General features: G+C 49.0%; 2 protein-coding genes across 4 annotated transcripts in view; one reads left to right on the forward strand and one right to left on the reverse strand.

Moving 5' to 3' along the window:
* adamts6 (ADAM metallopeptidase with thrombospondin type 1 motif, 6) overlaps positions 1 to 25,271 on the reverse strand; it is a 56,086-nt gene that overhangs the window by 5,526 nt on the left and 25,289 nt on the right. For 2 of the 3 annotated variants that reach the window (XM_076029564.1, XM_076029562.1), the window contains exons 13-23: positions 23,080 to 23,225; positions 20,094 to 20,157; positions 15,891 to 15,993; positions 13,839 to 13,975; positions 10,706 to 10,829; positions 9,989 to 10,069; positions 8,066 to 8,229; positions 5,909 to 6,047; positions 3,585 to 3,714; positions 456 to 660; positions 194 to 370 (exon numbers count right to left, since the gene is read on the reverse strand). In XM_076029564.1, coding sequence (XP_075885679.1) covers positions 194 to 370; positions 456 to 660; positions 3,585 to 3,714; positions 5,909 to 6,047; positions 8,066 to 8,229; positions 9,989 to 10,069; positions 10,706 to 10,829; positions 13,839 to 13,975; positions 15,891 to 15,993; positions 20,094 to 20,157; positions 23,080 to 23,225 — 1,470 coding nt within the window. The remainder of the gene's footprint in view (positions 1 to 193; positions 371 to 455; positions 661 to 3,584; positions 3,715 to 5,908; positions 6,048 to 8,065; positions 8,230 to 9,988; positions 10,070 to 10,705; positions 10,830 to 13,838; positions 13,976 to 15,890; positions 15,994 to 20,093; positions 20,158 to 23,079; positions 23,226 to 25,271) is intronic. The other variant, XM_076029563.1, reaches the window with a different exon arrangement.
* The window catches only part of LOC142890491 (placenta-specific gene 8 protein-like), a 44,842-nt gene continuing 32,259 nt past the window's right edge, over positions 12,689 to 25,271 (forward strand). The window contains exon 1 of the mRNA XM_076029572.1: positions 12,689 to 12,695. The gene's annotated coding sequence lies outside the window, so the exon portion shown is untranslated. The remainder of the gene's footprint in view (positions 12,696 to 25,271) is intronic.

Genomic DNA, 25,271 nt, shown 5'->3' on the forward strand with positions numbered 1-25,271 from the left:
AAGTGGGATCTAAGTCAAAAGTTGTTATCTCCAATGTCTTCCTCTGGGGCTGACAATTTAAAGGAAGTTGCATTTTGTAAAACTGGATAGAAAAACAAAAAAACACCTAAGCTTTCCATCGGATGTTGACAAGATGGGTGGGCAAAATTAGTTAAGATCTTGTTTCGCAAAGATGTGATGAGAGCAGTCTTACCTGTCCCCATTCGCCGGGGATCCAGCGTGGAGGCGGGCAGCGGCCTAAGCTGCAGCGGATGCGGACCGGGGGTTTGGTGTGGCTCGGGCAGTGGGCGGGAGGGAAGGTCTTTGTCAGGTCGCTGCTCTTGCACAAGGCGATGCGGTGCTTGAAACCGGGGCCGCACTTGGGCGTGCACTGTGGAGTGAAGACGAGCACATGAGGGTGTCATCGGCCAACAGCTGAAGAACAAAAAAAGCTCAGTCCACGGCTCTTGCCTTACCTCAGACCAATCCAACGTGACCCACTTTGGCGGGCAGGACTGGTTGTTGCAGGACTCCTGTTCGATTGGTCGGTGAGTCAGGCAGTGAGCGTCCTCTAGCGTCTCCTCCTCGGCGGGACCCATCTTCCTGATGCACAGGACCGTCCTTTTCCTGATCCCGCCGTCGCACGTCTTCGCACACTCCGACCAGTCGCCGATAAACCACCTGGACGAGAATTTTGAAATGGTTCAACAGGCGTTTTCATCATGGGAAATTTGGGGACATCTGGCTTTGGTATAATATTTCAGAATGCACCTTTACAGGTTAACTTTGTATTTCCAACTGTTCCAAGTGCCTGAGTCCTGAATCGGCCACTGAGTGTTTTGGCTCATTGACAGTGTGTCATCCAATAGCAACTACATTTTGCTGTTTCCATTCAAATCCCTCTCACTGAAATCAGCCGATATTACCTGCAGCTGCCTCACGACAAACAATCCCTTTGTTTTTTTCATCCGGAGTGTAAAATCCCATCATGTTGTGCGCGCATTTGTTGTTGGATTTATAAAAAGGGCGATGTGGGGAAAATTCCATATAGGATCAAACCTCAAAACCCTTTATGGCAGCAGCACGATTTATTAAGCGTCGTAAAAAAGCTAAGGTTACCAAACGAGACGCAAATGTTAAACTGACACGGGACACCTTTTGGAGGCGGGACCCGTCGACCGTCACTCTGTTTTCAGCGCCGTGCCAGGTCACTGAGCCTCTGGTCCCTCGACTCAGGCCTTTGTCCGCAGAATTAATATCATAAACCTGCAGAGACAACAAGCCCTGCGAGCTCATCCAGCCGGTGAGATATTACATCATGTGAAGGAATGTACACAGAATTAACGATGTGTTCAAACATCTGCGTTAGCTTTCATGACTGGAGCCCGTAAAAGCCGGCCTATTGTAAAACTATCGTGTTTACACTGTCCCCTTCAGTCGGCCTCTGTTGAGGCTGCTACACACAAAGACACACACACACACACACACACACACACACACAGTTGTCATGAGTGCGCACTAACTCAATATAGACGCACATGCATCCCTACAGCCTTCAAGCACTAATCAAAATAAATGACTCCGCAAATCTGCATCTACTGGATACAGATGTGAGTATAAATAACAGCCGACTGCAGCCCCCAACGTTGGGAAACAAATAGCCACTTATACACTAGATTTAAGACTAGATCAGATTCTCTGGCCCGGGAGTCGGCGGAGAGACAGCGACGCTCGCGCTGACATGCCGTCGAGCTGTCTGAAACAAATTAAGTCCGCGCATTTAATCCCCAGCTCTTTCCAGACATGATGGAAGTGAGTCTCACCGCACCTCCAGCAACAGTGTGGGGGCTCCCAGACATTTGGCCACCGAGTGCGAGTTCATATTCCACCTGTAGAACGCGTGCGTGTGTCTGGGTGCGTGCGCAGGCGCGCGCACGGAAGATCAGTAAAGAAGCCAAGACAATCAAACACAGGTGGTCACTCTCAGGGCTCTAATTTTTGGCACGAGGCAGAGGCTGAAAATAGTTAACATGTGAAGTTATAAATCACATCCATTAGCCATTTATTATTTTCTCCCAAACACATTTCTTACACACCAGGGCCTTTTTGGAGGCGAGTCGGCGCGATGACTCAGTGCGATGTTTGCGAGGGTGTTTTTCTTCTCTGAGACATTAACGCCGTCTGCTGTCGCTGGAAGTGCAGTCAGAAGCCTCGGAGGGAATAAACATGTATGTATTGTTTACCTTCGCGGAGGTTGAGCCAGTGGCCAGCTGTCGAGTGTCCTTCCAAGAGTTCACTTGGGTTCTGAGGAGCTGATGCGGCGCAAATATGTACCAGTGGCTGACGAAGAAACAAACAAGACGTTTCGCACGGCCGGATTCAACCTTGGTCACTCTCGTCTGCGCCTTCCAGATGTGCACACACTCACCAGCCACTTTATTAGGTAGAAGACCAAGAGCTGATCGGCAAATTGCAAACAAACTCAGCACAGCATGACGTTGGGACGTGGTGAAGATAACTTGCTGAAGTTCAAACCGAGCATCAGAATGGGGAAGAAAGGAGACTGAAGGGACTGAACATGCCCTACCCTAACCCTAAACCCTTTCTATAGCCCTAACCATAAACCTAAACCCTCTGAATATAGTGAACATAGTTGGTGATGCTGATCTACTGGGATTTATACCACATCACAACCATCTCTACACGGTCGGGTCCCAAAAAAACAAACTGTGATCCAGTAAGCAGCAGTTGTGTGGAGTAAAACACCTTGTTGACTTCAGGGGTCTCAGGTCAGAACGGACAGACTGGATGGAGACCGTCAAATAACCAATGGTTACAGCCAGGGTACATCCATCCATCTATCTTCGACCGCTTCATCCATAGTCGGGTCGCGGGCGCAACAATCTCAGCAGAGATGACCAGACTTCCTCGGCCCCCGTTCCCAGGCCAGACAAGAGACGTGGACCCTTCCTGGGTCTTCCTCGGGGTCTCCTCCCGGTGGGACATGCCCGGAACACCTCTCCAGGGAGGCGTCCAGGAGGTACCCCAAACAGATGCCCGAGCCACCTTAGCTGGCTCCTCTCCATGTGGAGGAGCAGAGGTTCTACTCCAAGCTCCTCCCGGGTGACCGAGCTCCGCACCCTGTCCCAAAGGGTGACCTAACTCAGCCACCCTACGGAGGAAACTCATTTAGCCGCTTGGGTCCGCGATCTCGTTCTTTCAGTCATTACCCAAAGCTCATGACCATAGGTGAGGGTAGGAACAGAGATCGACCGGTAAATCAAGAGCTTCGCCTTTCATTCTTCACCACGACAGACCGGTACAGCGACCGCACCACTGCAGATGCCGCACCAACCCGCCCTATTGATCTCGCGCTTGATCTTTTCCCTTACTCAGGAAAAAGACCCCAAGATACTTGAACTCCTCCACCTGAGGCAGGGTCTCTCCACCGACTCGGAGCGGGCAAGCCAGAGCCAGGGTCTCAGAACAAACAACATCCCCAGACTCGAGAACGACCCACATTGATAGCAGTTAAAATAAAAACCCAATGAATGAGTAAGAAGAAGAATATGTAGAAAAACGAGAGCAGACGTGGTGTGACGTACTCTGGGGGACACGGCTCCGTGTTGCAGTCTCTCTGGTTCTCCGGGGGCTTGCCGTCGGGGTCGCAGTAGTTGTTCTGGACCACCGAGTTGTCGTCCAGCCTTTTACACACCACTTCCTGCTTCTGCGAACCTGCAGCGAGACAGAGCCAATCAACACGGCGGCCAATGCGGAGAGCTCAGCTGATCTTGCACATTCAAACCCAAGGAAGGCTGGGTGGAAGCGGGCCACCGCGTCGAGCGCCGACGGTATCGCTTTCAGCCTGTAGCCGATCCAGACATGTAAAATTCCTGATTCTTTGCAGGATATCTTGGCAAATCACTTTCACAGAGCTGAGGGACTCTTTACTTTGGCCTGCGATGGAAAGAGTGAGGGCTACCGTATCCGTCTCGCGCCTCCCACTGCGCGTGTTTTTTCGCCGGCGCATGCACGTATATGTGCCGTACCAACTAGGAAAAGGTCGGCGGAGGGGGGGCCATGGTTTGGGGCCCCTTTTGGGACGTATCCCGCAGCAGAGCAGTCTGGCAGCTGTAATGAGATACGGACGTGTGAGCGTGCATGAAGTAAAGCAAATCTTCCCATCTGCGGCAGGAGCAAGAGACAGTTTTGAGGGATGGCGCAAGGCATGGGGTAAAATAGTTTCAGTCGGCGGGCTGTCAGTAGGTGTTTTTCATGGCGTTTTATTACGGTAGTGATGTATTACACAACTTTTCATGATTAGCCGAGCCCGCCGCACCGAGCTGGTGTTTTTTTTCTGATTGATTTAAAGCCCCTATGCGCACAGAGGACACAAATTCGATCGCTTGGATCAACAATGCAAAAGGTATGTTTACGGCAGCAGTGTGGGGGAGGGGTTGTCGGCGTGCGCTTCCCCATCTAAGGGATCTACACAGAACTCCGCCGTGGACTTGGAAAGCCCTCCTTCGGGAAGAGCCCGCATGCTTATTCAGTCATGCTTTTACAATACATTACAATCTGGTCCAGGCCACACTCGACCACTGGGAAGCAACACTATTTATTGTTACATGAGACCCATTGCTTTTGGGCCTAAAAGGTTTGGTTTTTTGGGTTTTGTCATTCTTGAGGCCAACGGTCGACATTTCATTGCGGTCGCAGATTCCGAGTGTTCTGGCTTCGCGTGGCCAGCGGCCGCGTCTGTGCACACATAGCCGCCCGCGAGCGCCCCGGCAGCTATGCAAAGCAGCCCATTCACAGAAACGACACCCTATTCATTACTACGGTCTGGAGCTGGATTTATTAGACGGCGCTGAATCTCCGGTGATGAAGTCGCTGATTCTTTTATCATTCATTTTTTTTCAACCTCCGTCGCTAATACTGATTGTCCGGATCCGCACCGCGTTCGCGTAATTACTAGCTAGTGAATGATTTACGCAGACGCGAGGCACACTGAGTACTTGAGAAAGTAATGGAATCTGAACCGCCCCAGCGTGGCACGACGTTCAAGAGCAAAATAGCGAAGGCGCTTACTTCCAAAAGACTGGACACTGGAGCAGGAGTTCAACAAGCAGAAAAATCACAGAAAAATAAACCGCAATCAATGTGTACGTACAGCTGTATGATGGCGTAACTGCAGAAAATGATGGAGGACCGCAGCTGAACCGCACACTGATTTCAGTAATTGTTGCACGAGGAGAAAACAATGCTCAGCATTCAGCAACAGTTTCACTCATCTCGAGACACCTTTTTTTTTTTTTTTTTTTTCACTAAAACACACAGTTGAAACCCTCCATTTCAGGAGGTCGCAGATAAGTCATCACCCTTGTGCTGTATTGGGGGCGAAAAATGAAACGGCTCCGCGTGATACAAGCAAAGCAAAAACCCAACAGGCCATGCGGGTGGAGACTCGGTGTGGAGTCGATTCTGCGTATGGTGATCCTCAGAGAGCCATGGAAGGAGCGCTGCACAGCATTTACTTTGGACAAATATTTACAAAAATATGTAAGCATGCTGAAAAAAAAGACACTCAATAGCTGGTGACCTTCTAATCATGAGCTTAGCGGGTATTTGTGCTCTGGCAGGACTTGTGACAGCTTTCTGAAGAAGGGATACGATGAAAAAAATACCACCAAACACTGGTGGCGGAGGAGGGGGAAGTTCACAGTGGACGGTAGAAGCTGCAAGCTCTGGAGAGCGAAGCGCTGTCTTGTTTATTCATCGTGCTGTGAATGTGCATTTGTTTTTCCTTCCAAATATGACAATGAATCATGATGCTACGGCATCGGAGAAGCGAGTGTTAAAAAAAAAAAAAAAAAAAACGCAAAGGGGACACACGGTCGAATAGAACGGACAAGCGGTGTGGTCGTACCTCCGGAGCAAGTGGCTGAGCACTCCGACCAGGGCAGGTGGTTCCAGGAGAAGCCCACCTCGTTGTCGCCGCTGCCAGTGCGCTGGATGGGCACGTTGAACTTGTAGCGTATTCCCAGGTTCTGTTCCTGGAGGAGAACCTACAGGGCAGACAAAGACGGAGGGACAGGATACGTTTAAAATTAATAATATTGTTGACCAATATTACACGACTTTCTCCGGGAAATGAGGAAAGTACAGATTTTGCATCCTTTCACGGCTCCACTGTTCGAAAGATTGTGTCCTAATATATGTCGACCTGAAGATCAGCTCCTTGTGATCTCACAAAGGGCACTCGGACCTCACGTCTACCTATTTCAGCCAGCCAGCCAGGTGATTATTTTTTCCATGTTGTTACAAATGTAAACGTTTGGCAGGACGCTGCAAACAAAGAGCTAAACGAGCTGCTTTATGGATGTGCACAGTGTTTTGGAAACTTAATGAAAAGAGGTTCCTTCGAGGAATCAGAGATTAAAATGAAAATATGAAAATTAGCTTAAAATTGGACATTTACTGTAACTGTTTTCTCCCTTTGAATCGTCCAAACAGGATGTTTTTTTTGTAGCTAATTTCCTGCTAATGTTTCAGACTTTCGTCCACAAAAGGCCTCGCTGTAGCAAAGTGTCCAAAGCTGCAAAAAAAAAAAAGTATCTCCATACAGGTCCGGGGGAATCAGGGTGTTAGTGCAGTGCGGCTTTGTCACCATTATGTTCCCCTTCTACACTAACCACACACGGCCCTTTCATCCATTGTACATATCTAAATATTGATTGTAGCAACTTCAAATGCTGTTTGAACAGTCGGGATCAGTGTGGCTCTGGTGGGTTTGCACAAGTCGGCTGGAATCAGAGGGAGGCCGAGGCGGTCGGGCTTTTCGTAAGAAACACAGCGCGCTGTTTCGCCCGCGGTTGATTGGTCAGTGCTCGGCCATTTCCACGGCGCTGTGTGGTCTGGTGCGTTCCGAAAAATTCATGTGTGGGGGTGGGGGGGGGGGGGGGCGCACGCTCGCTGAGCAACGCAGCAAAAAAAAAAATGCAAAGCTGACCGACGCATTTTTAGGGCGCGCAGGCAAAACGGCAGAGCGGCGGCCGCGATGCTCGGATTTCAGCAGTCTGGCCCGTCCGCCTTGCCGACCTCCAGCAGACGCTAGATCTTACAGCGTCAGTGGATTCCATACTTTATCGGCTTCCTCTGTGTGTGGAGAGTCTCCAAGTGCGAAAACCAGGAAGCGGAAGAGGCTACTACGCTATACACCCAGTGCTTAAAAGGGTTAGCTTGTTGTACCAGAACGGGTTTTCCCATTAAAAGAACAACAGCGACAGAAAAAACTGTCTGTGAGTTGGCCAAGAGGCCAGCACGCTGCAGCCAACGCCGGCTCCTCCGGCGGGAAAGCCTCAAATTTGGTTGAAACCAGCGTTGACAAATCCGACCGGTCCGCTTCCAGCGACGGCTTCAATGTTCCCCCCCCGAAACACTTTCCATCACTTTAGCAGGGGGATACGCGGGAGAAATCCAAAGGAATTAGGAAACGTTCCATCCGCGTTGGCAGATTAAGCGCTGATGTAATGTTTTTTTTGTTTTTTTTTTGGTTTCGAGTTAAACACGACAGATAGGGCATGGCGAAGCTGTCAGGGCTGTTAACGCAGGGCTTTTACATAATCTGGAAAACACTATGGAATATAGTGTATTCTCCTGTAACAACTCCAAGTGCTACGTCGCTGTGACTGCGTGTTTCACCTTTCAGCTTAGAGCTTTCAGACTAGAATCGATCCGATGTTATAAGATAAAATAGATCCCAGGAGGTAGAAAATTTTAATAATTAAAAAAAACACTAAACTCACACAGGGTACAACATCAGACTACGGTGCACTTTTTGCATTGTACAGCCCTCAAGAATAACTGGAATACTTGGCGTGGCTACAGTGACCAAGAGAGCTCAGCTCTTGTCAATAAAAGAAGAAAGGAAAAAAAAAAAAAAACTTGTCAGTAGCAACACGCCGCTGGAAATTCGACTTTCCGCGCCAGGTGCTCGGCCAACTCCGCAGCCCTGTGGCAAATTCTTTTGACACATTCGGTGTTCTGGAGAAAGCGGAGAGTCCAACCAAATGCTTTTGATTACCATGACCACCAGGTTTTCAGTGGTCGCTCCCAGCGCCTCCAGGGACTCGGGTTCGTCCGACGGTCTCCTGTAGTGGAAGGCCGTGCCGGCGATGTCGAACTTCCTGGGCCAGTCGATGGTCCACGCTCCGTTGATGTAGTAATCTTCCCCCTCGGATTTCAGAGCTGCGTTTTTTTTTTTTTTTTTTTTGTTTTGTTTTGTTTTTTTTTTCGAAGAAAAGAAAAGAAAAACAGGCGAATGTCAGAACGGCCGTCCATCGGGGCTAAACCGAGGAGACGACGCTTGGTGCGATGCCACCGCTCGCCGCTAGCGTTCAAGCGTCACTGTCATCGCGTTCTTGCTCGTTTTCAGGCTGCTGACGGCGTCTGACACCGAGAGCCGACGCGTACGTTCTGCGCTCGAGCATTGTTCTCTCCCGTCCTGGGAGAGAAAGAAAACACACCTGAGGTGGACCAGTCTAGACTCCTCTCATCAACTCCTTTGTCCGGCTGTCAAACAGGAGACGGTCTCGGCCGGCCCGGCACAGAGAGTCGGTGCATCTGCTCGCCATTGTGCCTCTTTGGCTTCAGCCGATTACATGAGTAATAGTTTACGTCTCCTTTAACATCACAACCCCCCCCCTCATTTCCCCTCCAGCTTAATGAATTAAATTACAGCTACATCTGGCACTGATTTTCGGTATTGTGATTTTGTTATTTTGAGCGGTGCCGTTTACGCAAAAAAAACAAAAAAAAAAAACGCCCCCGGTGTCTATTTTTACATTGTCTCGTTTTTTTGTTTTTTTTTGTTTTCACAAAATGTTAAAGAGGGGGCAGGAGGGGCGAAATAAAACAAACTCCGCTGACCTAAATAGCGAGGGCTCAGACAATGCTGCAAAAGGAAAATATTGTCTTTATCACCCGGGGACACAGATGAAATTCATAACAACGTCGCGAGAAAAAAAAAAAAATTGCCGCGAACGTCGGGGAAATTCTGTTTCTGCGCAGAGCCAAAGCTGCTCCTCAAACGGTAACATATAGACCCTGGATCCACCCAGAAAAATGAAATCAAGACCCTCCCTCCCCTCTGCCGCCCTCTCGATAGCCGCAACGCGCCAAATTGAGTCTGGTCCCATTTGTTTTGGGGGTTCCGACGCTGCCGGTGTCGCAAACTGTTTTTGTTTAGTCTGCAGAAGAGCGGACGGGTCCGCTGCCAAGTCGGCGATCACATGCACGGGGATTAGGGAAGATTTCTGCGAGTGCTCCGTCCGCCGGGCCCCCACGTCGAGCAGCGGGCCGCTAAAAATGGCATCTCTTTGGCTTCGCCTGGGGCGAAGATAAAAGGGAAAATCCCAGGAAACTGTCGACGCACGGCTAATACGGAGCAGCTCGAGGTCGGGAGACTCGGGCTTCATTAACGGCCCCGCGAGGTCGATGGAACAACAATGAATCAGAACTTTATGGCCTTTTATCTCTTCAGCGCCTCTGGGGCGTTCAAACAAAGGCGGCGCTTGTGTGTTCAGTACGCCGTCACTGACGACAACGAGGCGACGTTCACCTTGTTGCCGGGAGCGTCGGCGCGCCAGCAGTTTATGATTGCACATCGAAGTCCGTCCCTTCAGAGCAGCTGGAAAACCAAATGTTTAATTTGCAGGAAAGCAATCAAAAGGATCTTTGAAAGGCCTGGTGGGGAATTTTCAACAATATCACAGTTGACCCTCCGTGACATCACAAAGGGCCCTGGCACATCAAACAGGTGAACGACAAGACCCGTCGACCGCTTCCAATGTCGCAATATCTGACCCAGCGGCACCACAGAGGAAGAGGGAGAAGAAGCTGGAGACGCGAGACGGGGCCACGCTAGCGCTAGCGCACCTCGCAGACGCAACAGGAAACAGGAACTGGGAGAAAAAATGCACTTGGTTCTGACTTTGCAGACACTTACCGATGTAATTCTTGGACATGGCGAGCTCCCTGATCTCGATGTGCACCGACCCCTTGGGGATGTGAACCACCTCCATGTAACCTGCGAGAGACGAGGACGAGGGCTGATTGAAACGTCATGGCCTTTTCTTTTTTCTTTATTCGCAAACGCGGAGGAGACGGCGGGGTTGTATATCACGAAAGGTGGGAGTATGTATAGCATGAGTTCCATATCGCCCAAAAAGGACAAAGCGGGAGGACAAAACAACCCCCTCCTTTTTTACTGTCACATGCACGCACGCACGCGCACACACACACAGAGACACACACTCACTTTTAGAGGGTTTACTAGCCATACCATAGAAGGAGAAATATGTTTTCTGTCTCCCCTGCACTCTATAGACGACCTCGGGCTAACGTCAACATCATGTCTATACCTCTCCTCCACATTTATTCCCCCGTGATGAGCACGGCAAGAGAAATATGACATTTTCGTCAATATTCCGGAAACTCCTATGCGCAGTGTCAGAGTGCGGGAGCAGAGGCTCTCTCGGCAAAGGGAGGAGGGTTTTCCTGGATTCCTGGATTACTGGGTTTTCCGAGTTGGTCGCAAACCAAGACGCACCCGCTCCTTCGAAAGCCGCTGCGTCGTAAAAAAAAAAACCCGAGTCAAAGCGGCGTCTCTCATCCTGAAAAATGCCTTTCTTTTTCGTTTCTTTTTTTTTTTTTTTTTTTTTACCTCCTCTGGGTAGAGAGTTGTTGAAGAGTCCCTCCATGGCGTCGCAGGTGCTGCCGTCGCCCCCGCACACGCGACAGCGGTCCTCCTTGGCGTCGGAGTTCAGGATGTTGTCGCAGCCGACGTGCTTTGACATCAACAAAACAATGTCTGAGGTTAGCAGGCTGAAATTAGAGGCTGTTTGTAGCTTTGTTTCGGCTGTTTTTTTTTTTCCAGAGGGGAGTGTTTTGACTTTGGCGGCGTCTGGCACGTGGGACACAGTCCATTGTGTCTGTGGCAATGGGGGAATAAGACACAGTCGGTTTTTTTTCATGGTTTTTCTGTTTAAACTTCAACCGGAAAATAAGAAGGTGCGTGATTCATCTCCCTCATCCATCGAGCACAGAGCCCATAGAAAGTGTTTGGAAAGGAGGAAGGACAACTTCAATGGTGGAAGGTGATTGGACAAACCCTCCAAACTGACCAATTATCTTTGTTACTCTCAGTTCCGGCTTCCTATCGGTGCAAAAGGCAGCAAAACAGCTGCTACTGCTGCAGAATCAATGCTAATCTTTTAGCCGTTGCGAGGCTCTCACTTCCTCTTTGCCTTCTTCTGTTCTTTTCGCGATGCTTTTTTCATTCGCATCCAAAATTCATCAAAATCTGAATAAAATTACAACCCAGCACTTCCATAAGACCCCTTCGATTACTGGCTTAAAGGTCTTGAGAATTGAATTCCTAGATCATTAAGTTGCCTCGTTTTGGACAGTGGCTGAATCTGCTCAAGCAGTTGTGCGGTTGTGAATGTATGGGGGGGCAGCAAAACTGTTATCGCCGGCACTTCGTGGATCCCCTCCCGCCCCCCCGACTCTCCCTCACTCTGACTTTGGCCCGACACCTGCAGACAGCGCAGCACTTTTGAGTGCGGCTGACATCCTTCCAAGCAGACGGTGTTTTGAGAAATGTATGGCCTGGCGGCGGGCCTGCATCACGGAGCGAAACACACTGGATGCAGACTGGAAATAAACCTGCAGTGCTCCTTTGGTGGAGGAATATTCCGCCACTCCAGATTCAATTCCCATTAAAACACGCGGAGTGTTTCTCTAAGAATCAGAGTAATGTTGTTGGCAGGGACGCCGGGCGAGCGTGCCAAACAGGAATTGAATAGTACGGTCAGGTGGAAGTCAAAGCAAACACTCAAAAGTGAGCAACTTTTTTTTTTTGGGGGGGGGGGGGGTTATTTCAGCTGCGCCTATCGAAAAAAAAAAAAAAAAAACTCACGCACAATCTGCACGAAAAAATTATTTATGCTGATGAAAACAAACAGAGCGCTCTGACCGACCAGCACTGACTGACACAATGTTGTTTTCTTTTACTTGAATCAACCTTTTTTTAATTTAAAGTAAAATCACTATGGAGTCGATAACAATGAGTATTTTTCACGTTTTGTTTATCCGAAAAAAACAATCGCGGTCGAGGCTGCAGAATCACGATAAGGGGTCAAAAGGAGCCGTGCCAGTCGTCCGATCACAATCGGCGACAATCTAACAACGATCTTGTTTTCGTGGAGAAAAGCTTTGTGCTCCGCCAGCAGCGACTCGCGTAATCAGCCTCGCAAAAACCGCCGTTAAAAATAGAGGCAGAGGGCAAAAAACTGTTGCATACAAAAACTGTTGCAAGCGGCTTAATTTCAAGCTCCAGTGCTGCTAATCGCTGTTTACGACGCGCGGCCGCAAGTTAGGGGCGGCGCTTGTGGTGTCCGCGTGTGATTTCGCAACGTCAGGAACACGCAGGAGCGTTTGATCACATCTGACATGAGTCTCGCTCGAAAAATCAATTGCAATGAAGTCTGGAGGAGCGCGCTGGGGATGCTGCCGCTTTGCTTAAGACGTCTGAATCTCCACGGAAGGAAAAAATATGTTTTCAGCAGGTAAAACCTTTGTTTTGTCGTGATACCTGGCCATCACGACAAAGCTCAGGATCTTTAAAAATGTGAAGTCAGTCCAACTCTGTGGTGCCGAGACATGGACACCTGTTTGGCGACGACTCCTCCACATCCGCTTGCCTTGACACCATCGGCAACAAAGAACTGTGGCAACGCTCCACACGCCAAACGGCGTTGGAGATGGATGGGCCATACTCTCCGTAAAAAAACGGGCCTCAAACGCCACAGGGCGGTCACTCAAGTGGAACCCCCGAGGGAAAAGAAAGAGAGGTCGAGCGCGAAACACCTGGCGGCGAGACTTGGAGGCAGACGCCAAAGACGATGGGCCACACTTGGGGACAGCTGGAGGCGTTGGCTCTGGACCGAGATGCTTGGAGAACTCTTGTCGACGGCCTAAGCCCCGACAGGGTAATAGGTAGTCAGTAAGTAAGGCCAAATGCTCTGCAGTTGCGCTCTAAATTTGACTAAATTGACAACGAGTGCAGTAATAGCTGCGTAGTTACAGTCAGTCAGCGATGCTGCTGATTCGACTTTCACAAGATTTTAATATAGTTTTACAAACAGTAATTGTAGTTGTACTTGAAAGTCTACGCCTCCCCCGCTGGTCTCCTTCTGGTTGGGCTGAAATTAGCATTAAGGCAGAAACCTACAGTGACAAATTTCCACTTTTATTTTTGCTAGCTTGAGAGGTGGATTGCAATTTTGTACAAAAAAAAAAACGATGCTGGGCTTCGGAAAGAGTCTCATCGGCCCAACGGGGGGAAAAAGTGCTGCGGGGTACGCCCTAAGTCCGCCCACTCCACCTTCTCCAAGTGTCTCCGAATGGGCTCCGCCTTCCCCGAGCTTTCCGTCCGCAAGCTCTTTCCCAGACGGATGGTTCCGAACAAGCTCAACAGATTTGGGCTGCACTCCGTCTAGCGTGTCAGCGGATTAATCATCCGCGCGCGAACAACAAGGACAGAATCACTGATCGGATGAGGCGTAACCGGATTAAAGAAAGTTTGCACCCATAAACACAGCTGCCGAATGACGCTCCGCTGATCATCACTCTAATGCGGGTGTGCACGGGCTGCCTGAGCGGGACGCTCGTTGCAGGTCAACCGCCGTCCAGCCAATTTTCAATACTTCTATTTTATGAAAAACCTCAATTGAACGGTACTTTTGCTTCAGCCCCCTTATCGTGAGGTCACAGTGATGTCACGGCCTGCTCACCTTACACTCCCCATTGATGCAAATGTCCAGGGAGTCGGCCTGACACCGGGTGCCGTCTATGACCGCCGGAGAGCGCTCTGTGTAGAAGTTGTAGCCCTCCGCCAGGCAGTTGAGCGCGCAGGGCTTGACACCACCTGCTTTTACACAGAACAGAGAGAGAGAGAGAGAGAGAGAGAGAGGGACAAGCACGTTGTTATCTAAAGTTCAGCTTGCCCAGAGAACACAGACGACATGACACGAACACTGATACAGGCTGATAAACAACACATGGGGAACAGAAAGCAGCAGCGCGGGCCAGCGTCGTGCGGCCAGCTCCGGGATCTCCTCCCCGGGGGCCCGTTGACGGCGGTAATCATGTGGAGAAAAGTCAGATCTCAAAAAAAAAAAAACCCAGAGAAAAACAGAGGATGACGTCACCGTAACGCTGACACAAACAGAGCTCGCTCCCCGCCGCCAGCAATCGCGCTGACGCAAGCTAGCAAGCCATCCTCTGGCTTTTTTTTTTCTTTTTTTTTTTCCAGAGTCAGGACCTGAACCAAACAGACCCCGACGATAAAAGGAAATCTCCCCTCCAGCCCGTCCACCTCTCGAGGAAAAGCAAAAAAAAAAAAAAAAAAACTGTGTTTACATGCTTTGGAGGGTTTATCGCTCGCGCTTGCGTCTCAAGCGAGGCGGACGGTTTCCACCACTTGCCGACATCAAGGGGCGAGCGGCCGGAGGTTGGGGAGGAGGGCGGAGGGCGACACGAGGTCAGGCGAGCGATGCGGCTTCAGCTCTCAGACTCCCAGCAAGATATCTCCACGTCTGCGGGTGCGAAAATATCTCTGCAGTGGCAGCGGCTGTGTCTAGAGTCTTGAAGACATTTGACAGAGACCAGTAAGAACTCTCCGAACCAGGAAGGATTTATTTCCACTTATGGAGGCTGTAAGGGGAGGTGGATGGCAGGTCACTGAGTCAATGGCAACATCTACAAGGATCTGAGGAAAGAGCTTCAAAGCCACGAATTAGGCTGCGTTCAGACTGCTGGCGAATCTGATTCAAATCAGATTCCTCCTCAAATCCGAATTTTTTTAGGGCTGACTGTCCACACTGGTTTTAGCGAGTGTCCAAATTGGATCTGGCTCTGTTCAGACTGGGCCACATTATGGACCCATCTGACAGGTTGCTGTGGCTACAACGTCGGAGCAGAGGCATCGTCCAGCGTAGCGTGTTGTGTGTGACGTCATATCATTGCGACAGCGGCACTTGTTGCGATACATGGCCTGGAGCTTGGCTTGAATGGAGCTACAGTATCTCCAAATGCGATTTGAAACGACCTCCCGAAAGTGGTTCCAATCCGTTTTGCAAAAATCGGATTTCATGTGATTTGTGACCGTTCAGACTACAAAAGAGCCATCCGGTTTCAATCTGGATGGGCTGAAAATCGGATTTGGGCTGGCCGTCTGAACGCGGCCTTAGCAATTTTACAAAGGAGCTCAGCTTCAGCCGTGTTTTCAGGTGAAGGTTTTCACGTCAAGAAAAAGAACAAATCGCAGACCGGAAGAGAGGTAGCAGTTCTCTATGTGACATCACGAAGGGCTGATATTACGCGCCCGTACACCCACTATGAAAAAGGGCACGTGGACCCTTGAAAGGCTTCATGATTGGGAATTCAATCTCAGCAAAAACTAAAGAAAGTCCAAATGACTGCAGACCGACCCAAACTGTGACCCTGCACAGGCTAAGTTCTCTCACATAAAATATCTCTAAACACCTGTTTTTGCTTTCGCTTTCGGCGCTTCTCCACAGAACGCGGGCCTCGGCTGCAAAACAGCGACTTCGCGTAATCGATGCTGAGCAAATATTAACGTAAAAACCTAATGGGCCGCGCGCAGCCGCTCGCCAGCTCGGGTGCAAGAATGAAACCTGAAAGGCCGCGACAAATTCCGATGTTATGCACAATTAGAGCTGCTTCGTCTACTAGCGAATATTAACGACGCCGGCCCTTGTTTGTTTTTTCAAGGCCCATTTTCCTTTTTACTTCGGGTTTGGCGACGCAGGCGCTGAACTCACCGCCAGTGTACGGCTTCCAGTTGTAGTACTTTCCACGGAAGGGCATGTTGTCGAAATCAGCGCACTGCTTCTCTCTGAAATCTCGGGATCCTGCAGGACAGGCCTGTGAAAACAGAAGAACATTTCAACATCTTAGTGTGATGACGGCAGCTTAGTGACGTGACGACAGCTTATAAAGAAATCATCATGGGTGTATTTGGCAAATATTTTCTTGAGTGAGAAACTTTTCTTAAGCCTTTCGTGGTAACCTTCTCCCGCTGTAAAAGAATCAAAGTCTGTCACACTGAGTGTTTCTAAAGTCTCCGAATCAGCAGTTACTTGCATTCGAACTCTTTTCCAGTAACACTTGAGAACATTGCAAAAAAAAAACTTCATTAATTTGAGCGTTCCACCCCAGTAAATATCAGGGCTGCATTATTTTTCTGGTAATTTTAAGCAGAGAACTGAAGCCAAACAGGCTTTTCTAATCAATTTGCTCATGAGCTAAAGTACCAAGCAGTGATTCCCCCCTCCCCCCCCCTTTCTTTTAACAAATTTCAACAATGATGGATTATACGAAAACAAGTCTAACGTTTGCCAGCAGATTTTAATGCCACGCAGGGTTGAATAGGGACCAACACGTAAATGGAATGACAGAGGGGGAAAAAAAGAAAAATCCATAAATCTTAAAATTGTGGCACAAGTTCAAAAAACCAGGCTGAAAAATTCAAATGATTTAATGCAGTCAAACGTTTCAAGCAGACAAAAAAAAAAGCATGTGGTTGTGATCCAGGCGGACTCTATACATGAGGCTTTTGTTTGTTTGTTCGGAAAAACGTTGCGCAGATCACCTCATTATTACCAAGTGGGCAGAGTCTCATTTTACATGCAACCACCAAAACAAACCTTAATTCTCAGATTGAAAAGGTTTAAAATCTCTAGATTGGCTCTAAGACGCGGGGCTTTGTTTTCATGAGTGGATCGCTGCTCCGGCCAAGAGGAGGCTAAAGAAGAGAACAGAAACACTTTACTGGTGTGAAAAGGTCCTTAGAAACCTCCTCAAAACAGCCTCTCCGGGGACAAATAAAAGCTCTCAGGTCAAGGCTGTATTTGACATGCTGAAAGTGTTTCGCGTCGGAGCGGGCCACTGGGAAAGCTAACTCCACTCCAGTGTTTTGCCAATATGGCAGCTTGAAACTTGCACATCAAACATGCAGAATGAGTCAGGGGAGACGGAATAATATTATTACAAGTGTGCGCGCCGAAATGACAACGCAAGGCCAAATGAGACTAGCATGTGCCAGGAGTTCGAGGGAGTAAAAAAAATAAAAAATAAATTCAAAGAACTACTAACCCGTGGCTGGATTGTTTTGCATAATCAATTTCTCACATTTCAGCTACGCGTATAAAAATCCCGAACAACTCTTGAAAAAAAAAAGAAAAAGAAGAGAAAAACCCCATGATTTTTGCTAATAAATAATAACTGTCGTCATGAAGGACTGTCAGACCTCACAACGAAGAAGTTAACGGGAAACCCAGACGACTTTAAATGTCAGAATCGATTGGCGGCTAACGATGAGCGGCGACTCCACAACCTGTGAAAACACTGCCGCGCGTCTCCTAGGGGCCTCCGGAGGAGCTTCGTCAAGTCTGAGGAGTTGTCATGACATCACTTTCAGTCCTTTGGTTTCGGGCACAAAGACAACTGAAACTCAGGTTCGGCCCCGGGCCCAAAATTGACATAATGTGTTTGAACGGGTCTCGAATGCGCTGAGATTGGATCTGGTTGAGATGCATATTTTAGTGATGAATCCCCGAAGACGTGGGTGACTCCTTGCTGTTTTTCTGGCATCGCCGCTCTTATTTATTCTCCTCGCCGTCAGTGCCGATCAAAAAATATCTGGTCTTGATGTAACATGACCTCATACCTGCCAAGTCGAAAGAAAACACACTCGGACTTTTATTTGGGTAGAGACGAGGCGGAGCAGACGCTGGCCTGGTTCAAAGCTGATTGAACAGCAGTGGATTACACTGGGAATTTTAACTTCATGCATCGATGAAGACACCTCACAGGTGATCCACGAACACCAAACCCAGCGTTGGTGGAACCCAATTGTGCAGCCAAGGTGTAATCAACCAAGCCAGGGTCATCACGTGACTGCATTGTTTAATTCTGTGCATCTGCGTTGGCGTCTGATATCCGCAAGACAGAAAAAGTCCTAGGTCACCAGGTCAACTCAAAATTAATGTGCGTGTGCCTGCTCGGATGAAGCCTCGACTACACGGAACCTGACCGGTGGCGCTTCCCTTCCACATTCCGTCACTCGCAGCCTCACTTCCATTTCCACATCGGCCTTTTCTTTCTTCCTGCAATGGATTTCTTCCGATTGGAAGTTTGTTGTTGTGTCTGCGGGGAACCATTTACGGGTCCTTATTTATCACCCCCGACCGCTGCGGAGCAGATGCTGAGGATTGACTGTCCCCGAAAAACTAGAGGTCCACAAAACAGGGTGTTTAGCCCTCTGTTTACAGCCTCCCACAAAGCAGTCAGTCTTGTCTGACGAGAGAAGAGAGCAAAAATAAGTCAGCTTCACGGGAGTCGACTAACACTGGGGTGCTGTCAATTACATAATATTGGAGGGGTATTGGTGCCTTTTGTGACATCACAAAGGGATGATGACAGGGTAGACTGTGAGTCACTTTGTAAACAAAAAAACGGACGGTCGCTAGTAAGCCTGATGTGCATGTCTATGGACCGTGGCAGGAGGCCAAGAGAATCCATGCAAAAACAAGCTGCGTTTCCATTAAATATCGCAATAGAAAACTGGTAATGGAAGCACCTACCTTTGGAAAACCTCTCAAATATCGCGAAAAGGTTTTTACGCTCTCATGAGGTGGTTTTTCAGACGTATCGATATAGAGGTATATCGCAAAAGCGTAATGGAAACGTTTTTGGTTTTTTTTTCGCATTTATGCGTCACTGGACATGACGTACGGGGGTCATGTGACCAGTTCTCCTCAAGTGAAAATGGCGCGTTATGTTTGGACAGTGGAGGAGACACAATATTTTTTACAAGTGATCAAAGAGAAAACCATTGTTGACAGCAAACGAACGAAAACAAAGAAAAGCCAACGTCACTTTCATAAATCTCACGGGACGAGATTTTACGAGAATTACGGCTTATGTGCTTCACACCATTCAATGGAGACAGCTGCAAATCACTATTGTACTTTGTCGAAATTTTAGAAGTATTGCTTTTATTTTGCGAAAAACTGTGATGGAAACGTAGCTAGAGTGAGAAAATGACCCTGGAATCAAACCCACAACCTTCTTGCTGTAAGGCAATAGTGTTGACCAAAACAGTATCGAACACTGTTAAACATTTTTTTTTTTTTTTTTTTTTAGTGTTCTAAAAAGGATGAAATGATGAATAAACTGCTTTTTAACACTGTACCCTGAATTTATTTCTTCACTCTCTTCTATTTAAAGAGTTTTCAGGACAGCAATAGCAACAAGAGGCAGCATAAACAAACAGAAAGTCATCTGGGTCATAACCATGAAATTCTGCGTGCGCATTTTGTCATTGTATCATCATTGTGTCAACACAGACACACACACAAACACACGTCCTGGACAAGGTGCGGTCAGTGTGATGAAAAGAGAGGGGTTTTTTTGTTTTATGTTTTTTTGGCTTGTTGTTTGTTGTCCAAGGAAAACACGTCGGTTCAAAAGCGTACCAGGCCCCCAGCTGTTATTTTTAAGGCGTGCGTTGAGATGTCCGGCGGGGCTGTCACTATTTAAATTTTCACCTTGTGAAAAGAAAAAAAAAAAGAAAACGAAAAAACGTGCGCTCCACGAAATAGTTGAGCAGAGCTCCCAGCTTGCAGCCACACTAAATATTTGCTTAAAGCGCTCGCTCCAGCAGGCCTGCGCCTCCTCCCCCGCCAAAAAGATCCCTTCTGCCCATTTGTTGTTTTCCTTTTTTTCAGTAATTTTTTTTTGTTTTTTTCTAGGAGTCAATCCCCTCCACTGTGATCATGCTGCCAGTGACTGGGAGGGGACGTCACAGGACGTACAATCTACAGTGGGAGAAAATGCTCAGTAATAAAGAAAGGGATTTTTTTTATATACATAAAAGTGTACTTTTTTTGTCGCTTCGTTGCCCACAAACACGCAGTAGACGGGTGGGGGAGGGGGCGGCACAAACAAGACGGGACACTTACGTCGGTGTTGCACGATCTGTAGCGCTTCCTCTCGCCCAGACAGTACTTGCCTCCTCCAGACGGCCTGAGTGACACAGAGAGAGAGAGAGAGAGAGAGAGAGAGAGAGATGAATGAGTTGGCGGACGGGAGGGTCGGCGGTTTTTTAAAAGACGTAAGGGGATATTTTATTTATTTAACGCCACGCAATTTAGCTGCAGCGGTGCCCTTAAGAGCCCATCTCCGGTGCCGCGGCGAAGTGGAGGAGCTTTCCGTCGAGAGCGGGTCACCAGGTTTGGCCCCCGACTCGGCGTCTGCTGTGTGCGTCTGCAGGTCTGCTTTTTTTTTTTTTTTTTTTTGCGCCGCCACGTGTGCCGATAACTCACTCATGAAATCCAAGCTGCCCGACGGAGCTCTTACGTGCGGCACAAATCACCTCTGCTTGCCCAACTAACTGTGAGCAAAAATTGGAGCTTTTACTGGATACGGGACGGCCCTTTGTGATGTCACAAAGGGCACGCACGCGTTCCCCGCAAGTCAGCCAGGCCGCTCTGCCAGCCAGATGTTCAATCCAACTGTGAGTAAATTGGAGGAGGTCGCTGGGGGGGGGGGATTCAATACCTTTCCAGACACTTGCAAGATGCAGCAAAGCAAAGCAAAGTCTTAGCAGGAACCTCGAACTGAGGGATTTGGTGGGAGGCTGCAAACAGTGGGCTAATCGCGCTGTTTCGTGAAGCTAATGCTAATCTTCACGTTTCCCTCGCTTTCATTCTTTTCAGTTGAACCCTTTATTATATCCTACACCCAGGCGTCACCAACACAGTGCCCGCGGGCACCAGGTTGCCCCAAAATACAACATGAGTCGCCCGCAGGCCCGTTCTAAAAAGAGCACAGCTTGTTGAGCTGCATCTAAAAATTGATTTTTGGAAGATATTGCGAGGACTCATTAACGTGATCACTGTCTTCACATTGATGATTAATTAGTAACAACAAATAACTGAGAAAATGGGTTATTTCAGAAGAGTTTAGCAAACTGGATGCCCTTAGTATGACTCAGTCCCCATCAAGTAGCTCTCAGGTTCAAAGGCGACCCCTGTCCTTCACCATCCTATCCCATATATGCGCAATGTCTAGTCATCGTAACCTTAAAAATGAAGAGAAGGAAGAGAAGCCTAAACAGTCACACCTGCATGTTGAGGATTTAACTCTGAGATTATTCACCGTAATCTCCGTAACAGACAGACTTGCGCCCACTTCCTGGTCTGAGGTTGTGGGTCTGCGCGCGCGCCCTCACCTGACACATCCCCACATATTCACTATATAAAGTCTGGAAACGCAGGCTGAGTTGACAGCTCTCGCCCAGTCATCAAATTCCGCATGGCCGGCTCGAGCGCGGCAGCCACCAACGCCGCCGCCACCGAGCTAGCTCCGCGCGGATCGCGCAGATTGTTTACAAAGCGGGACGCGGCGCTGTAAACAATCTGAATTCTTCTGCAACGCTCGCGCGCTACGCGGCCGCGGGCCGTCCGTCGCTCGGCCGCTTACGCAAGGGGAAAGAATGGACGCTATGTCTAACAATGAGCTCAGCGGCAGGCAGCGCCAGGGGCTCTTCGCGATGAATCAGCAGGCGCACTTTCAGGCGTAAACACCACGAGGGCCTCGCTGTTGGCCATTTAGGGTCGCACGCGCCATTCGCCGAGGGGGTCTGGGCGACGTGCCGCGTCTTCAGACGCGCGCACCAAAAAATAGGAGGACATTTCCACGCTAAGTTTTAGCATTTGCGGCCGAGTCTGGGTTCTCGGCGAGAGGAATGGAAGAGATTGTGGCGGAAATGATCATCAAACACTTCACTTGAATGGGTGTGTATAAGACTGACAAAGCGCTTTTGAGACGCCTTCAGATGTGATTTAGCGGTGTACAAATCGTAGTTGGCATGCCAATTTCATACTCATGACATAACACCTGTCGTGACCTGTAATGTCACTTTATGAATGCTAATGGCGGTTGTCTTTAAGAGTCACTTGGTCAATTGGAACTTCATGACACTTAAGAGCAACCGTCATAGCCATTCATAATGTGTCATAACAGGCGTCTTGTGCACACATTCAAGAAAAGTGCTGTCACGCTTTTGACCTATTTCATAAACAGCCCCCAAGCGGATCCAAATTCTTGCATGTCCAATCTCAGCACTGGGACCACTCACAGCATTTTGGACTTTTTAATTATACCTGCCCTCGAGTAGCACAATCAAGTAAACAGAGTGAATCCTCTGCGGAGGGGGAGTTTATTGGTCATTTCCTCCCAGAAGCATCTTATAATCCCATGTTATCATCCGATCCTTCTCCTAAACTACCAAGCAGGATGAAGTTGATTGAAATTACAGACGGCAGAATTTGACAAACTGCAAAATAAATGTTTAAAAACGGGTGCGCAAAACCTGAATATCACAATAAAAACTGGTAACGGAAACACCCAAACGTATCGCTAAAAGGTTTCTATGCTCTCATGAGGTGATTTTTCAGATGTATCAATGGAGAGGTTTATCGCAAAAGTGCCATAAACTTTTTTTTTTTTTTTTTCGCATTTACACGTCACCAGACGTGACCTACAGGGTCACGTGACAAGTTTACTTCAAGTGAAAATGGCGCGTTACGATTGGACGGAGAAGGAGACGGAATATTTTTTACAAGTAATCAAAGTGAAAAAATATCGCAAACCATTCTTCACAGCAAACTAACGTAAATCTCGCGCCGGACGAGACTTTACAAGAATTACGGCTTCTGCACTTCACACCATTCAGTGGAAACACCTGCAAATCGCACATTTTTCGAAATATCGCTTTTATTTTGCGAAAAAACTGTCACGGAAACGCAGCTGCTGCCGTGGGAGTAGTTCCTCGACGACACCCTGCCGCGCCGCGGTACGCCAACACTCACACAAAGACACACACCTGGAGGCGGGACCTGGATGCGTGTGTTCAGCTTGCTGTGGCTTACTTTGCCTACTTACGCTGGGCTGTCACAGTGCCTCATGGAGGAGGACACACCGCCCCCGCAGGTCCGGCTGCACTCGCCCCATATGGACCAGGGTCCCCAGCCTCCGTCCACGCTCTGGGGCCAGGTGCCGAACGCCACGCACTCTCCCTGGTAGCACCACTGTGGCGGCCGGAGGTGGAGAGACAGAGAGAGACAGAGAGAGACAGAGGCCAGCTGGTTGGTCACTGTGTAAAAGGAGTCGACGTGCAAGACGTTCAAGTAGTGGCACGACGGCGCGACGTTTGTGACGACGCGGCGGCCCTGTGTTATCAACTCAAAATAAATGTGCGTGTGTCTGCTCGGATGAAGCCTCGACTACACGGAACCTGACCGGTGGCGCTTCCCTTCCACATTCCGTCACTCGCAGCCTCACTTCCATTTCCACATCGGCCTTTTCTTTCTTCCTGCGATGGATTTCTTCCGATTGGAAGTTTGTTGTTGTGTCTGCGGGGAACCATTTACGGGTCCTTATTTATCACCCCCGACCGCTGCGGAGCAGATGCTGAGGATTGACTGTCCCCGAAAAACTAGAGGTCCACAAAACAGGGCGTTTAGCCCTCTGTTTACAGCCTCCCACAAAGCAGTCAGTCTTGTCTGACGAGAGAAGAGAGCAAAAATAAGTCAGCTTCACGGGAGTCGACTAACACTGGGGTGCTGTCAATTACATAATATTGGAGGGGTATTGGTGCCTTTTGTGACATCACAAAGGGATGATGACAGGATAGACTGTGAGTCACTTTGTAAACAAAAAAAGTGCAGCTTGCCATGAGACAAGGTTCAAGAGAATTTCACATCATGTGAAAGTCTGACTTTTTCAAAGTCCCAGTGATTGTCACATCCCGAAGGATGCAAAATTAGTCCTCCGCATTTGACCCATCATTCCCTGAGGGAGAGCGGTGGGCAGCAGCAGTGCCGCGCCTAACCCCCCAATTCCAACCCTGAATACTGAGTGCCAAGCAGGGAGGCAATGGGTACCATTTTTACAGTCTTTGGTATGACTCGGCCGGGGATCGAACCCACAACCTACCAGTCTCAGGGCGGACACTCTACCACTAGACCACTTCAAACTAAACAATCTGCCCTTTTAATCTTATTCTGTCTGTTATTACACCTTTATTCTTTAACAAAATCCTGGACTCTTGTCGTGACAAGTTTGGCCACGAGTTGAAATGGTGACATTCGATGATATCGATCCATTCGTTACCAAATGCTTTACTTTATTCAAAGCCTGCAACTCGCTCACTTTGTCTCTCTGTCGTATTGTGTGTCCGAGCGTCAGCGCGCGATAGAGGCGCGCCGGCGCGGTGCCCTGGGAGCGTTTTAAGCTTCATGCTAAGCTCATTAGAGCTCCAGAGGTAAGAGGGGATCAGAAGCAACCATTTGTCTCTCCAAATGTGTCAGTAGGCCAACAACTTGGGGGGGGGCTCCTACTGTCCTCTGTCTTTCTTTCTGTCTTTCTTTCTTTCGTTGACTTCCTCATTTACTGCACTGGCCAGAGCAGTTGGGGGGAAGGGGAGGGGGACAATCGGAATTGGTACGAGCAGCCCAGTGTAACCAAGTCAAACTCCTCTCCTCTCTGCTGGACTCAGCCCCCCTCTCCCTCCTGGTTTCACCCTGTGCCTGCCCCAGTTGGAAGGGCCTCCCAACATTACACGCTGGGTGAGAAACGGCTGACATTCATATTCCTTTGAAGCCGGCCGCGGCGGGGGCAGACAGGGTATGCCACTGGGCTCTCCTAAAGCTGTTCCAAAGCCCCCCTGGCTCAACCTGGGGCCCCCTGTGTTGTCCAGGGCCCGGACCGTGGGCCCCGGCCCTCAAAGGCTCCACTGAGCTAATGGTAATGACGGGTGACAGCTCGTAACACTCCCCTATTCTTCCCTTTTAGAACTCGGGCCATCCAGTGACAATGGCGGCCGTAATCCGTGTTAAAACTGTCTCCCCTAACCTGGCTGGCATCAACAGCGGGGCCGATGACCTAAGGCCTGGCCTGCTTACGTGTGAGTGTGTGTGTGTGTGTGTGTGTGTGTGTGTGTGTGTGTGTGCGCGCGCGGCAGCACCTATTGCATGAGTGCACACTCTGAGAATGGTCACTCTTCCCAGAGTGGAAGAGTGACGCAAGCGGAGGCGCTGAGGTGCCACCGGCTCTCGCAAAATTCCTGCACACGC

The sequence above is a fragment of the Nelusetta ayraudi genome, unplaced genomic scaffold (genome assembly GCF_046127955.1).
Source record: "Nelusetta ayraudi isolate G7.1 ecotype Tasmania unplaced genomic scaffold, CSIRO-AGI_Nayr_v1 ptg000026l, whole genome shotgun sequence".
Classification (NCBI taxonomy): domain Eukaryota; kingdom Metazoa; phylum Chordata; class Actinopteri; order Tetraodontiformes; family Monacanthidae; genus Nelusetta; species Nelusetta ayraudi.